Source organism: Rhizophagus irregularis, chromosome 16 (assembly GCF_026210795.1).
Source record: "Rhizophagus irregularis chromosome 16, complete sequence".
Taxonomy (NCBI): Eukaryota; Fungi; Glomeromycota; class Glomeromycetes; order Glomerales; family Glomeraceae; genus Rhizophagus; species Rhizophagus irregularis.
This window is the reverse complement of record NC_089444.1, coordinates 2,503,579-2,519,644: the sequence shown is the minus strand read 5'-3', so window position 1 is coordinate 2,519,644 and position 16,066 is coordinate 2,503,579. Positions and strand designations below refer to the sequence as shown.

General features: G+C 26.4%; 1 protein-coding gene across 1 annotated transcript; it reads left to right on the top strand.

Annotated features, from left to right (window-relative positions):
• Positions 1-6,267: 6,267 nt before the first annotated feature.
• OCT59_008310 (uncharacterized protein) lies at positions 6,268-9,486 on the top strand (the record flags this gene model as incomplete). The annotated part of the gene is made up of 17 exons (XM_066142359.1): positions 6,268-6,451; positions 6,827-6,864; positions 6,947-6,968; positions 7,746-7,766; positions 7,851-7,862; positions 7,933-7,974; positions 8,053-8,091; positions 8,162-8,218; positions 8,287-8,388; positions 8,492-8,500; positions 8,571-8,630; positions 8,713-8,775; positions 8,858-8,920; positions 9,000-9,062; positions 9,147-9,206; positions 9,318-9,377; positions 9,458-9,486. 17 exons carry the CDS (start codon positions 6,268-6,270, stop codon positions 9,484-9,486), a joined length of 924 nt encoding a protein of 307 aa, XP_065999248.1.
• Positions 9,487-16,066: the final 6,580 nt, after the last annotated feature.

Genomic DNA, 16,066 nt, shown 5'->3' with positions numbered 1-16,066 from the left:
TTATTAAAGAATCAATGGATTCTTGTGAATTATATAAACATTTTAAAGCAACATTTTTATTTGATGAATCTCTTGTATAACTACTATAACTATACTCCCTGTATAATGGACCATCCTTCCATATTGCTGAATATACTGTTATAAGACCATTTTTACCTGTCTCTTTAATTTCATTAAAGTGATTGTATGGTATCCATTCAAGCATTATATCATTATAGTCATCATCATTTATCTTTAATTGCCTTTCTTGAATGAAATCATCAATTTTTTTATTTCCACTTGTCCAATTTGCAAAATTGTTTTTAAAATATTCAGAAAGTATATTTTGAGAAAACATTGTTTTCAAAAGCCAAAAATTTTTTCAAATAAGCATCTTTATTTATGTAACGTGCTGTGTAGCACTAAATTTTGCATAAATTACTTATATAAGCAATTACATAATGAATTATCGTGGATGTCGATCATGTCACAAAAATTTGTTCGAAGCAAATATTTTTTAAGCTAAATTTTTTATGGTTTTATGCAATTTTTTTTTTAATATTTAGGCAATAACTTTACAGAAACTTCAAGATCGTAGCGATGGCTTAATGCGCAGTAACTGCATATATGTAATTTCTTTACGATTACATAATGTGGTCACTATGTATTTATAACGCAGTTACTGCGCATTAAGCCATCGCTACGATCTTGAAGTTTCTGTAAAAGAAATAAACATATTGTTATTCAATATTTCAATTTTCAAAACTGTATAGATTTTTATTTAAGGAAATTCTTTAATCATGTACATGACTTATTATTAAAATTTTTATAAAATGGGAAAACGAGCGTGAATTACTGAATTTGATATTTAAACATAAAAAAAAGGATTGGTCTAATGTCTTGTGATTAGGGCTGCAGACATTTCTTATGAGTTACCTTAGGGCATACGTCACATCAAGATACAACATATGCTGAAAAAAAAGTTTTTCCATTGGTTATGATCAATCACCACAGTTATTTTCACACTTAATTTTGGCCAAAATTACAATTTGGTCAGAGTTAAGGATGAATATTAAATTTTTTTTTTCAAAAAAAAATAAACGTTTTTTATTTTTTGAGAAATTAAAAAAATTAAAAAATTTTAAGTTTCGCTAAACGTAAAACAATATAATATCCACTAGTTCATTTCGTTTTTTCAAAAAAAGCAATATTAAAATTCATAATTAAATGTTAACATTATTAATATTTACTCTAAAAATTTAATTATGAAAAATAAAAAATTAATAAACAGCTCCACTTATATAATCATACTGTTATAGTAAACTCGTGTAGTTTACTAATAAATCATGCAGATTCCAGATTACCATAAAATACTGTACAGAAAGTAATGCTTATTTTTATGGAACTTGTTCACTTATTTTATTCTTTTGTCATACAATAATTTGTATGATAAAAAACTGAAGCCAAAAATCGGTTAAATTAAATTAAACCAAGTAGAAAACATGTAGAAGCTATTTAATTGATTACCCAGATGTGTAATGCTTTCTCGAGAGCTGTAGGCTAATTTAAAGTTGTACGAATGGAAAAATAAAAATTTGAATAGTTCTGTTTTTAAGAAGTTTTTAAGAAGGCTGCTGCTTCAGCGTTATGAATATTTGATGCAATATGAGATCGAAACTAGTTAGATACAAATTTTTATTAATGTATAAACTGGTGAAAAAATATAAATACTTCTATTTTGACTTTAATTTCGAATCGGGCACTACTTTCCGATGTGACTGTAAGTCTTGCAAGAGAATGTCAATATGAAAAATTCGTCTTACAATATGCTAAAATTTTATTATTTATTATTGTTATGGTTAAACTAATTTGAGTATTTCAAAACTTCAAATTAATTAGAAATCATAAGAATTAGAAAATTTGAAGTTTTATAATTTGTAATTTTTTTATTAAATATTAATTTATTGTACAAAATTTACTCTTGACATTTTTTTTAAATTTTTAGTCGATTTACAATCACATTGAGTCCACTAGTGTTTACCTAAATACCTTAAAGCCTTTACAAAATTTTCTAAAATTGTAACATGTATTATCTTATGATTTCGATAGTACTATAACCCAGTAACCCTGGGTATATCTTGTTTTTTCCTCGGATAGCCGTTGATATTGAATAAAAAAAAAAAATTCATAGCTCTTTATTGAATAACTCTTTTAACCAAATTTATCCACAATTTTCATTTTTATTAAAGTGACAACTTAAAGACCAGCCATAATCATTAAAATTTTCTTATTAGATATTTATAGATATTGAATTAGAATGAAAATGGAAAAATATTATTTGTCAGTCTGAAAATGAGAACCAATTAGATAAATGAAAAAGTTAATAAAAAAAAAGTAAATAGAATAAATGAAATACTAATGCCTTTTAAAATTTTAGATAATTATAAAGGAAGAAAAATCTGAAAGAGATTTAATTAATTATAAAAATATTATAAAGGAAAAATAACTTAAGAGAAAAGTCTAAGGCAAAAATTAAAAAATGAAATGTACTGTATCTTACTGCCAATATATTTTCATGTCTTTGTTAGCTTTTCTTTTTTGTTATTAAAGGACCCAGAATATACTGTACATGTAGGGGTAATGCACCGCCATAATAGAGAAATTTTACAGGGTTAGTCGGTTAGGTATTGCGATCCAAGGATTTTTTAATCATGGTCATATTATTAAAATGTGGATTTTTAACAGGTTTTTTTTAATAAGGGTTTATTTAGCTGATCACATGCACATATATTTCATGAGATAAATAATTAAAAATAGAATATATATAACTATTCAACAAATCTTCTAACATACCCCTTGCTTCTAATGTTGTCTATCATATTGAGCCAATTAATATGTTAATTGAAGAAATATATTGAAATTATTAAATGAAAAGTAATATTATTGTATTTACTTTAGTCGGAATGGTGTTCATGTAAAAATATTTTACTATATCCTTTTTTTAAATTTGCATCAAATTTTGATCATGGCAAATCACATGATGATCAGAAATTAGAAAATTAATATGCGTTTTTTCCTGATTTCTGGAGGCAATTTTGTTTACTAAACTTATAGAATACCTCCGTGCACGGGACGCATTTATTTCACCGAAAATCGTCTCACCGACAATCAACTTACCGACAGTCATTTCACCGACAGGGTCGTTTCACCTACAGTTGTTTTACCGACGATCATTTCACCGAAAAGATCATTTCACCGACAGGATCATTTCACCGACAACTAAAAATATCAGTAAAAATTACAAAAAAAAATAGCATTATAAAACAATTTATTTATTTATTTTATTTTATTTTATGGATAGTAAGAAGAATTACAATGAAAATCACATCACTATTCTAACGAATAACTTCAGTTTGTCTAAACCATTATGGAGCGGACCCTTACTAGAAAAAAGAAAAAAGAAAAAAACTATTCAGGGCTCCGACCAAGCCTGAATAGACAAGGTTCAGGATAATCTAGTAGTAGGTTGTGACAACGATTTGTAAAAAACTACTATTCATAAAACAATCACGTAAATGATCCGCATTTTTCTTTCAACCCTAATGGTTGCCACCTGTAAATACTGTCAGAGGTGGAGTGGTTCACTATTCTAAATTGTTAAAAGGTTTAATGTAATCTAATATAAAAGGTATAAAATGACTTCTATGGATGGAATATAAAAAATATTACGTTAATAACGAAATATCTAAAAAAAAACAAACAAACATGATTAACCATTGTTAATCCTTATTGCTAGAACCAGACTCCCCATTTTTTACAATAAAAAACTATTGAATATTAAATTAATAATTGTGGCTATGTTATCGGTTATCGAATTACGGTAAAAGATTAAAATTCGGTAAAATGATTTTCGGTGATATGATTTTCGGTGAAATAACCCTGTCGGTGAAATGATCCTGTCGGTGAAATGATTTTCGGTGAAATGACTGTCGGTAAGTTGATTGTCGGTGAAATAATTTTCGGTGAAATATACCGAACCCCTGTGCACAGCTATTAATAAGTCTTTATATATTTTTTGGGACTTTGTTATTAAAAAGAATATTATTACTAATTTACTATTTAAATTTGAATTTTCAGAAAACTAATTTATAAATTAAATCTCTTATGTTGACCACAGATTTATCATCCAAGAAATTTCTTTTGACAATTATGTTTTGCCATGATGATACTGTTCAGAAGTGGTTTTATACTATGTATCAGTATCCAGGGAATTATTATTATCAAATATAATATATTTTGAGTGAAGTTTTTGATGTACTTTAGGTTACATCAACAATAATATATTGAATAATAAATTTATAATATATTTTTTAAAATATATAAGGTTTCGGAAATGAAGAATTCATAATACTGTTCAAACTTTTGATTAAAAAAATTTGAATTTGCATTATTAAATTTGACACTATTCTCTGGCTGAAGCGTCTGGTAAAAAAAAAACATTAATTTGTTCCTATAATTGTATCATAACATTATATGAATAGTGAGTACCAAAAAATATCAGAAAATCCAAGCAGCAATATTGCCATGAACAGAAAATGGCTAGTGGAAGAAATAATATATATGGCACCAGCTATTATTATAGTGATGGCAAACCAGGTCATTTGGCCATTTGCAATGACGCCTGAATTGGAGGTCTGCATTGACCCTATTTTATAACCTGGCTCAGCCTGCACTTGGAAATTAACCTAAAGTCCAGCGGACTTAATATATTAAAAATCCGACTAATTTCGGCCAGAATTAAGACGATTTTGGCTAGAATTACGAAAATCCGGGTTAACGAAAAATCAATAATATTTTTTTTTCTTTATTGATAAAAACTTATTGATTATTAGATATTTAAAGATACCATTACAAAATAAAACTGATTTTTGTTTCACGAATTATTAGCGTAATAAATTAATCGACCACTAATTCTTAACCAAGTAAATAAAAATTGAGTCACAGAATCCTGATTATTTTCTTCCGAGATTTAAAACTTCCATAAGCATCTTGATCTCAGGCCTGGATTATGCCGAAAATTATAATAACTTTGGCCAGAATTATGTAAAAATGTGATATTTTTAATAAAATTTGGGTATATACTTTTTTTAATAAAATTCGGATATTTTTTTTTTATCAGTAAACGCATTTCATTATTAGTAACTGTAAGTGAACATATTGCATGATAAAGAAGAAATACATAAATACATTAAATTTGGTATAACACTCCCTCTCTGCTTCCCAGGACTACACCTGAATGGGTACTAACGGCTTTTCCGTGCAATGGTACGCCCATACCTACCGCGACCCTTCATCGCTCCTAGAGACGTCATGATCACCAAATCTCTCAATACCAACATCTTCGTACAATAAAACGAAGTGGCAACACTAACAGATCTATCTAATGCAAATATGTTCTGGCTTAATTAAACTAATCTAAAAAATCTACACTGTTCTATTCTATATACCTTATCAAGCTGCCCAAAATTTTAATAACTACACCCTACCAGATTCACCCTGTGTCATCATCCTCGAAAAACACTTGTACCTCAAGTTTCCTCATGTCTAACAGTCCCAAACTACCTGCAGACAAGCCTAAGTGGATGTATGAATAATCCCGTCGTCAAAAACGCGAACCTGATCAACCGTTCCGAATTTTGGGGATGAGTCTTCAATATTTGTGAAGAAGCCTGCAATCGTTTTGTAAATTCGAAGTTGGGAACACGAGATCCAGACCTTCTCAAAAGAAACTATTTTCTTGTCTGCGGAACAATCAACTCAGCGGACAAATCCAATAACACCTTGATTAAAATAAATTAACGTATCACGTGGTATCCAGTTCTATTTATAACCTACGGTTTTCCCCATACGCAGATAATTTAATCACATGATTTTCTGCGCTTTTCCAAGATCGCAATTTTGTGTCACAAAAAATCACCTCATCTTCCACTGATCCAATTAATTCCCCACTCAGGTGATCATCAAAGTGACATAAATAGTAAGGTTATAACCTTTGATGATCACCTGAGTGAGGTGGATTTTTACCAGCAAATTCATAATCCCTTGATGTTAATATGGTTAGCTCTTGGATTTTTGATCAGATCATGAGCAATTTTTTTTTTTTAATATATAAAAGAATATTGTTCGTAATATTGATATCAATATCGAATTAGAGAATCCGTTTCAGAATTTTGTGAAACGATTTGATTTCACCCAAATTATTTAAAAGTTTTTTTTTTTGCACCTTTCATGTTTGCTATTCGTAAAAACTTAGTTTATGCAGCAATTCAAGAAGCTTTTAGTGAAGCGGATAAGAATCCTAATCTTAATTACGACTTAACCAATCAACAGAAATTATTAAATGGAATAATTTTTGCTGATAATTCTCTTACAAAAGATGAAAAAGCAGAAACAGCAAGAATAATAGACGAGAGTTATGACTCTTTTAAAATTATTAAGAACGAAGGCGAAAGAAGAATTTGTGAAAATTGTTTATGTGAATGTTTAGCCACATTTTATTGTGAAATATGTATTCGAAATTATTTAAAAGCATATTTTTCAAATTGGACATCTGAACATGATGATGTAGATAATTTAATACGTAATTGTCAAATGGAATCAGTTGCTCCAACTAGGATAATTGAATGGATACCATATAATAATTTTCAAAATATTAAGTACTTAACTAAAGGAGGAGTCTCTAAAATTTATACAGCAGAATGGACTGATGGGCCTTATGACAAATGGGATTCTAGAAATCAACAATTAAAAAGGTTTGGTAAGCTTAAAGTAATACTTAAAACGTTAGAAAATGTTGAAGGCGCAAACGTGAGTTGGTTTGATGAGGTAAAGTATATTATTTTTTAAGATATTATCGATCATTTAATTTTTATGTAAATTAAACTTTTTTTAATAAAATTCTTTACAGGCTAAATCACATTTAATAACAAGTAATAAATCTTTAGGCGTTGTTAAATGTTTCGGTTTAACTATCAATCCAAATAGAAAATATATGCTTGTATTACAGAAAATGGATGTTGACTTAAGAAGTTATTTACGCCATAACCATAATAAACTTACATGGAAAATGAGAATTAACATAATTTGTGATATAATAAAAGCATTTTACGAAATTCACAAAGGGAATACAATTCATAGGGATTTACATTCTGGGAATATATTATATTTACAAAGTGCAAATTTATGGTGCATTTCTGATTTTGGATTTTCAGGACCAGCTGATAAACCATTAACGAACGTATATGGAAATCTTCCTTATATAGCACCTGAGATTTTATTTCGAAAGGATTATTCTTTTGCATCTGATATTTATAGTATTGCAATGCTCATGTGGGAAATTTCATCCGGAAAACCACCATTTAATAATCATAAACATGGTTACGAACTTGCAATGAATATTATTAATGGAATGAGACCAAACATTGTACCAGATACTCCTTTAGAATATAAGCAGTTAATGGAACAATGTTGGGATGCTGATCCATCAGAAAGACCTGACATAGATCGTCTTTATAATAAAATATTTGAAATTAGAAATTTATATTATCAAGACGGTTCAAATGAACTATACAATGAGCCATTTCATAAGCACAATATTAATTTGTATCAATTTTTTCAGTCAAACAAAAGTAAAAGTTCCAAAACAAACTATGGAAGCCGATTGATTACAAGTAAATTTTATAACTTTGAACATTTACCATCATTAGAACCTAAAAATGCGACAGAAGGTACTAAATCATATTTTTTGTATGAATTATTATATTTAAAAGTTGTGAACTAATTTATAAATTTTTTTGATTCGACCAAAATAGAGGAACAAAGAGGTATATAATTTATTATAATATAATAAGTAGTGTTTATTATAATTACTGATACATGCATTTATATTGATAGCATTTCATAGTAAACCTTATGCTTTTAATCTTTCTGATAGTAGTAAGTATTAAAACAGTATTAAAACATTGTTTTTTTTTTATAATGTGATTTTTTTTATTAATTTTGATTGAATTTTAGATAAATCAAGTACATTGAAAATAAAGAAGTATTTTAAAGGTAATTAAAATTACTATTATATTATAATTTATATTATTCAAAAAGTAACCATTTTTAAAAACTCAATTAGATCTTAGTAAAAATTTGACGGATAAATTTAAAAGTCTAAGGATAAATTCCGAAAATGGTAAGACATCAATTGTAATTTTATCGAAAAAAATGAAAAATTGTTTATTTGCTTAAATTTAATTCTAGACGATAATCGAAATGAAAATGAATTATTACAACAAGCAAATAATAATATAAATACTAATCATTATAACATGAAATCTAATTCAATTGATTTATCTACAAGAAGTAAGATTTTATTCTAATACATATATTAAAGAATTAACTGTTAATTAATTTTATAATTATCATGCTTATTAATAATCATACTTTTTCAAACAAATGATAATAGTGGAAAAAGGTAGGCATTTATTAAAATATATGATATATTATGTTTTTTATAACTTATTAATTTATATCTTATTTTATAGACATTTTTGCGTATAATAGCAGTGAAACTATCATATTAAATAGTAGCAGAGAATATTCCAGTAAGTTTTCGTTTGAATGTTTATTAAAATATATTATATTTTATGTTATTTTATAACTTATTAATTATATCTTATTTTATAGACACTTGTGCGTATGATAGCAGTGTACTTATCGACATGTCAAATAGTATCAGAGAATTTTCCAGTAAGTTTTCGTTTTAATGTTTATTAAAATATATGATATATTATGTTATTTTATAACTTATTAATTATATCTTATTTTATAGACACTTGTGCGCATGATAGCAGTGTACTTATTGACATGTCAAATAGTAGCAGGGAATATTCCAGTAAGTTTTCGTTTGAATGTTTATTAAAATATATGATATAATATGTTATTTTCATAACTTATTAATATCTTATTTATAGACACTTGTGCGCATGATAGCAGTGTACTTATTGGCATAATAAATAGTAGCAGAGAATATTCCAGTAAGTTTTCGTTTGAATGTTTTTTATAAATACTGTATTACTACTGTACATGTAGTTTATGATTTATCCATTTAATTACTTTAGTTGGTAATATCTCGAGTAAAGATTTGGCAGAATCATCAAGAACGAACAGAATAACTACAGGTAAATTATTTTAACTAATATAAACTAATAATATCATCTCATTGGATAGTAAAAAAATAATCAAAAAGTATAGTATAATTTGATGATAGAATATTTTTCTTAATTTAAAAGAAAAAGACTATGTAGGTATAACTAATTCAGAAGATCAAGATGAGTTGGAAATTCCTGATGGTAAATATATCGAGAACTTATATTAAAAATTGATTTTTACTAATAGATTATTTATAATAATTTTTTTTTTTTTTCAATAGAAAAAAATTTAAACCGACGACTAGGATAGTAAATAGAGTCACATTCTTGTTCAAACACTTAGTAAAATACTAGAAACTCTAACAAATTAAGTTTGTCTTAATTTGAAATATTAACGTTGGAGTTCACATGATCGAAATTCCTACTTATATGAATAATTAACATATAAAATATTAATGATATAAATGTAAAAATATTAAGTAATAAATAAAAAATAAACTGAATAGTTAAGATAATAAATATAATTAAAATATAAATATAAGAAATAAAATATTTTTTCAATATCTCTAATATCTCTCATGGAATTTTTGATGAACGACTGAAAAGTTTTGTTCCGTGTATTAGTAATATATTTGTAACGCATGATAAATATCATAATAGCGCTTAATAGAATCCACGAAAATACAATCTATAGAAATTTGCATCCAGCAGGGAATATATTATATTTAAAATCTGAACCTAGGATTCTGTGATCATCACTAAAAAAAAATAGAATTTTGCGTCAAATATTTTAGGATTAGTATACTTATGAGAAATTTCTTCTCAGCCACCATTTATCAATTATGAAAATAATTAATATGATTTGCGACAAAAGTAGTTACTTTATCTCCTCTGTCATTATTCATGTCCTGCCTTATGTCAAACAAAACGACGCGACCACGCTATTAATATAATACATCGTACCACGAATCTAAAATTTTATCGTATACAAACAGAAAATAACAAGAACATTCCAATTCCAATGCATAAGCAAACGGGAAATAAATTGGGATTCTTTACTTTGCGATTCACGAAGATCTCTAGAGATGCTTGGACATTGAACAACTAATAAGATGACTGCACCCATATTCTCGTTAAACCAAAAAGTTCAATAAAACGGAAAAAGAGAATAAATCCTCCTCCGATCAACCCAAAGAAGAGAAAACCAATAGGACGAAGTCCCAAAAATCTCCGAGCAAATCTCGCTCACATGACAAATCCAATAAGAAACAGCTCGGATATTACACGTTCTTTGATTAAAACCTTCTGAAGCTCCTCGAGTAACTGGACGAGGATCAGATCCTAAATTAGCAGAATATATGAACATGTAACTCCTTTACTTACGTTGCTAGGGACTCATTAGTTTGGGTGAACGGATGTGATTTAAGGGATCGTTTAGTTTGTTTTGTAGAAAATGTCATTTGTTTTTGAATTTCTTTTTTGCAGTCTGCTTAGCCTATTGTACCACGCCTTTTATATTTCCCTCTTCCCTTTTCTTCGTTTTTTGGCGAATCAATTGCAATTTGTAATTTAGTTAGTGTGTCTAGAAGTTAGTTCCACTTAATTGGAATAATTGCGAATCTCTCCTGACACCCTAGTTTACGATAAGGGTACCTTACGACCTTACGTTAAGGATGCTCGTGATATAGTGATCTGCTCCTTTTTGAAATCAGCGAATAATATTAAAATATTTATTTTTAATTTAATTGTCACTCAACGATACAAAATTGATTAGTAGATCCGTCGCAAGTTCTTATATGAATGACGTTGATCGGCACATTTCAACTCCGATTTTGTCCTACATAAGTCATGCTTAATGAACAGGGCGGACATCTCATATTATCACGATATCGCCGATCATTTTGCCGATCATTTGTCCAATATTGTCACAAAAAAATACCGTTGAGTTTATTTTTTTTACAAATTCTACATAATAATGTATAAAATTTTGATTTTATTTACTTTATTTATATACTATTAATAAATTAATTCATAAAATAGTTCATGAAGATTTTACCAAATATTAGCCTTATATTAGTTAATCTTACAATAATTGCAACCATGTATTTAATGATAACTTCTTGTTTATCAAAAATTATTCATGTTTATTTTAGCCATGGATTCTTAAATACCTAAATAATATACTATAAAAGTTTCAAGTTTCGCCCTAACATCTGTGGCTTCGCCCGAAGCTTCAAAGTCAAATTAGCAGATGATCGGCATATGATTGGCTAATACTATAATTATTAAAAATTTCGGCTCAAAAGCTAACTTTATCTTTTTTTGCCACAATAATTTTATAGTATATTTTGGGTATCTCAAACTACCAAATAAAATAATTAGTACAATTTTTCTAGCAAGTATGATTTTGCTTGGAGCTTCAAAATAAACGTGATAATCAATATATATATGATCGGCAAATGATCGGCAAAATGATAATAAGCATGTCCGCCCTGTTTGCTTAATGTAACCATACTTTACCAATCAATAATGCAAAACGTGAATATGTCACACAAAAAAAAATTTTTTTTCGTTTGCTATAAAATTTAAAGAGTTTACTTTGGAGGAAGTCACATTCCAGCTCATATTTTAGGTAACTTTACACCAACTATTCGCGAATTTTGCAAATTTTACAAGGTTTTTTTGTATTATTATATAATATATGATATATTCTTGCTTAGATTAACAAAATAATGTTTTAAAAAAAAAATAAATAAATAAATTTTTTTTTTTTTTTGGCAATGTTTTAATTTTACCAGTTTTATAAAACTATACCTAAGTAATGTAACACCTTTTTTAGTGTATTTTTATGGCATTTATATTACAACAAAACGTTTTCAAACTTGTGCAAACACCATTCAGAAGCAATAGTATTTAATATAAAAATGTCCGACGAGATTAATTATAGATTGCCGATCATTTTGTATCTCTGAGTGGCGAATCGGCAATTAAGATAAGTAAAATATTCTTTTCCATTTTTTTTTTGTAAAAATTTTTATGCAATTTTTTTTTTTAATAAAAATATTGGTTTATGATATCATTAAATAACAAATTTACATTTTAGCGTAGTTGCAAATATAGTTAGTTACTGTATGTACATTATTTTTTATTATTTCGATAAAAATGGGATCCCACAGTATGAACAACTTATTGATCATATGGGTAAAATTTATGACCTTATAAACAAACATGAAAACGAAGAGTTATTAAGAAAGTCAGTGGATATAGTAGAATATACGAAAGAAACATTACCAGTTTTCAAGTTACAAAGAAAATTATTAGTAAATTATTATATTAGATGAACCATTTGACCACCCCAATCGGAAAAATAGGATCCTACCTTCACTACGCTTATTTTGACGAAATTTTTTTTTGAATGTAGAATATGATCATTTAAATTAGATATATTAAATTGTTTATTATTTTTAGTAGAGTTAATTTTCTTTTTTACTTTTTATATACAGCTGATTTTTAAGAAATTTATCATTCATTTCTTTTTTTTCTCTTTAATTAAAACTGTAACTTACCGAAGGAAGATCCGTAGTTCTTACCATCTTAACAATAATACTTCTATTTTTGGACATTCGTCACATGGCTTAAAAAAAAATGTATGACAAAATCTACAGTAACTGTTTCTAGAAATTCATGGTACACAAAATACGCAATCGACATAAAATTATTTAAATAAAGTTATGGCTTTCAAACTTAAAATTTATTGTTTTTTTTTATTATTTTTACATTAAAAAATCATGTCTTCAAATTTTTTGGCAGAATTATCTAATGACTATGAAAAACTTTTTGAAACAGAAATTGGATATGACGTTATTGTTTATGCCGGAGAAGGGCAAAATATGAAGGAAATTCATGCTCATTCAAATATTTTGTGTATTAGGTCTCAATATTTCCGTTCTGCATTTTCTAATGAATGGGCTGAGAAAAGAGATGGAAAATTTATTTTTAAAAAGCCAAATATTTCACCTCAATTATTTAATATTATTCTTAGGTAATAATTTTAATAATTTAGAAAAATTTAAATTGTGTGAATAAAAAAATTTATCATAACTTTTAAATATATTAGGTTCATTTATTGTGGAAATATTGAATTGAAAAATTTACAAGGTCCTGATGTATTAGAGTTGTTGATAGCTGTGGATGAACTAAATATCAATTCTTTAGTTTCCCACATTCAAGAATTTTTGATTGAACATAAAACTGAATTTTTACAACAAAATCCAACTGGAATTCTTGAAACAGTTTATCAACATGAAACATTTACGGACTTATGGAATTTTTGTCTTGAAAAAATTTGTGAAGAACATAAATTTATTAATTTAAAAGCTCCTTTATTAGAATTATTATTAAAAAGAGACGATTTAAATATGGATGAAATTGAAATTTGGGAGAATTTATTAAAATGGTGTTTTGCTCAACAAAATATAAAGAATGATCCAACAAAATGGAGTAAAGAAGATATTATAAGAGTTGAAAGAGAATTATACAGATTTATTCCTTTAATTCGATTTTATGATATTGAACCTACAGATTTCTTTTACAAAGTTTATTGTTATAAAGACATCTTACCACATGATTTAATTCATGATCTTTTAGAATTTCATATAGTTCCTAACATGAAATCTAAAGCTAATTTACCACCCTCAAGAAAACCAAATTTAAAGTATCATCTTGATTCAACCTTGATTGAATCAAAATATATTCCTATTCTTGCTTCATGGATTGATAGAGCACATTATAATATGGAAAATATTTCATGATTTTAAATTATTATACCGTTCAAATCGGGATGGAACTGACACTAATACTTTTCATAAAAATTGTGACAATAAGGGAGCTACTATTTGGGTAGCAAAAATTAAAAATTCTGCACAAATAATTGGAGGGTATAATCCACTTGATTGGAATGGTAATAATGCTGTTTGGAAAACTACAGGAGATAGCTTTATTTTTAATTTTACAGATGGAAAAAAGATTTCTACCGCAAAAGTAGGTTATGTTAGTAAACAAGATTATGCTGTTTATTGTTATAGTACTTATGGACCAACCATGGGAAATTTACACTGCAACCAGAATGTATGGACTAATTATGATGGGGACCGTTATCCTAATATAGGAATTCCAAGAAATTATTTTAAAATAGAAGATTATGAAGTGTTTCAAATAATTGAAAATAAAAATTTATTTTTATTGAATTTATTTGAAAAAAATTTATGATGACCACTAATAATAAAGATATTGCAATACATTCTATTTGTACATATTTAATTTACCAATGATTTGATCCCAAATCATTTCATAATAAATGTGATAAAATAAAATAGTGAATGCTAAAATTAGATGATTTAACCGTCCAAAGTCTAAATCGGGCTGATATGCAAAAATTAAAGGTTCATCACAATTAATTGAATAATTATATACTGTAAATACTGTACATTTATAGAAAAATATTTATTATTGAGAATTTGTATAATATAAAACTAGGGTGACGTCAGGAATCAAGTTGGCACGCCCTTTAATATTTTTTCAGTTATGTTATTTATTGTGAGTTGTGTATTTATGTTTTTGTTTGTAATAATGTAGAATATATTAAGAAAAAGAATCTGTTTATGGATTTTTTTCGCTTTATTATCAATTCTCTCATCCGCTTTTAAGTATCTACATTTTATATTAAATTTTTCAGCAACATTTCCCTTTCTAACAAATTCATTAACATTAAGTTTGATACTTTTAAATAAATCATCATTATCTTGTACTTGTCTTATAACGTAACCAATGAGAAAAACAGAGATTGAAATGATCACCTGCATTAGCTGTCATCTAATTTTATTTTTTTTATTTTTTAATTTTTAAAAAAAGAATTAATAATTATTTTCTTTTGTATTATTTTTTTTTTTTACATAAATAATAAATTAAAATTATCTCCAAACTATCATCATGAGGAGGTTCCTCATTGAGAGAAAATTTTCCTGTAAACTTAACTACATCACCAAATCAAATCAGGAATCCATTTTGGAACTGATGGATTTTTTGGAAAAAATTCATTGTTGTATTGTATTCTTTTCTCATGATACCAATAGTTTCTTTTATAATAAAATTATTACTTTCTTGTTCAACAATTGAATGAATTACACAAATTTTAAAGTGAGTTTTGCTGGTATAGTATTTATTTATTTCTTATTTATTTAATTTAATATGAAATAATTTATTTTATTTATTTTTTGATGTAAGGAATAGTTATTTTATTAATATATTTTTCTTAATCGATTTTTTTTTCCTTTTTTTCCTTTTTTTTTCGAAAAAAAGAGATATTTATTAAATATTTTCTTTTATATGAGCGTCATTAAATTAAAAATGAAATCAATATTTCTTCATAAATAGTTTCTTTATAATCAAATATTTTTTGATGTAATTATATTTATATCTTGTAAAAAAAATATATTTTTTTATAGATGTGCCAATTCTATATTATTTGTCCGAATTTTTTTAACTTTAAATGGGAAAATTTGATTACATAATGATTGACATTTGAAATCTTCCATGTTTTTTTTTAACTGATAATGGTAAAAGAATAGAACCTTTTTTTTTAAATTTTTTTAAAAAAAAGAAAAAAATAATTTATTTTATTTATTTGTGATGATATTTTCTTATGGTAATAAATTTTTTTTCGATAGCTTTCATAGTACTTTTTTTTTATCATAGTAAATAAACTAATATAAATAATTACGCTTATCATTGTTACGTACATGATTACGTACATGATGGTCATTTTTTTTGAAAAGAATCACTTTTTTTTTTATTTTTTTTTTAAAAAAAATATATATATATTAACCAGAGAA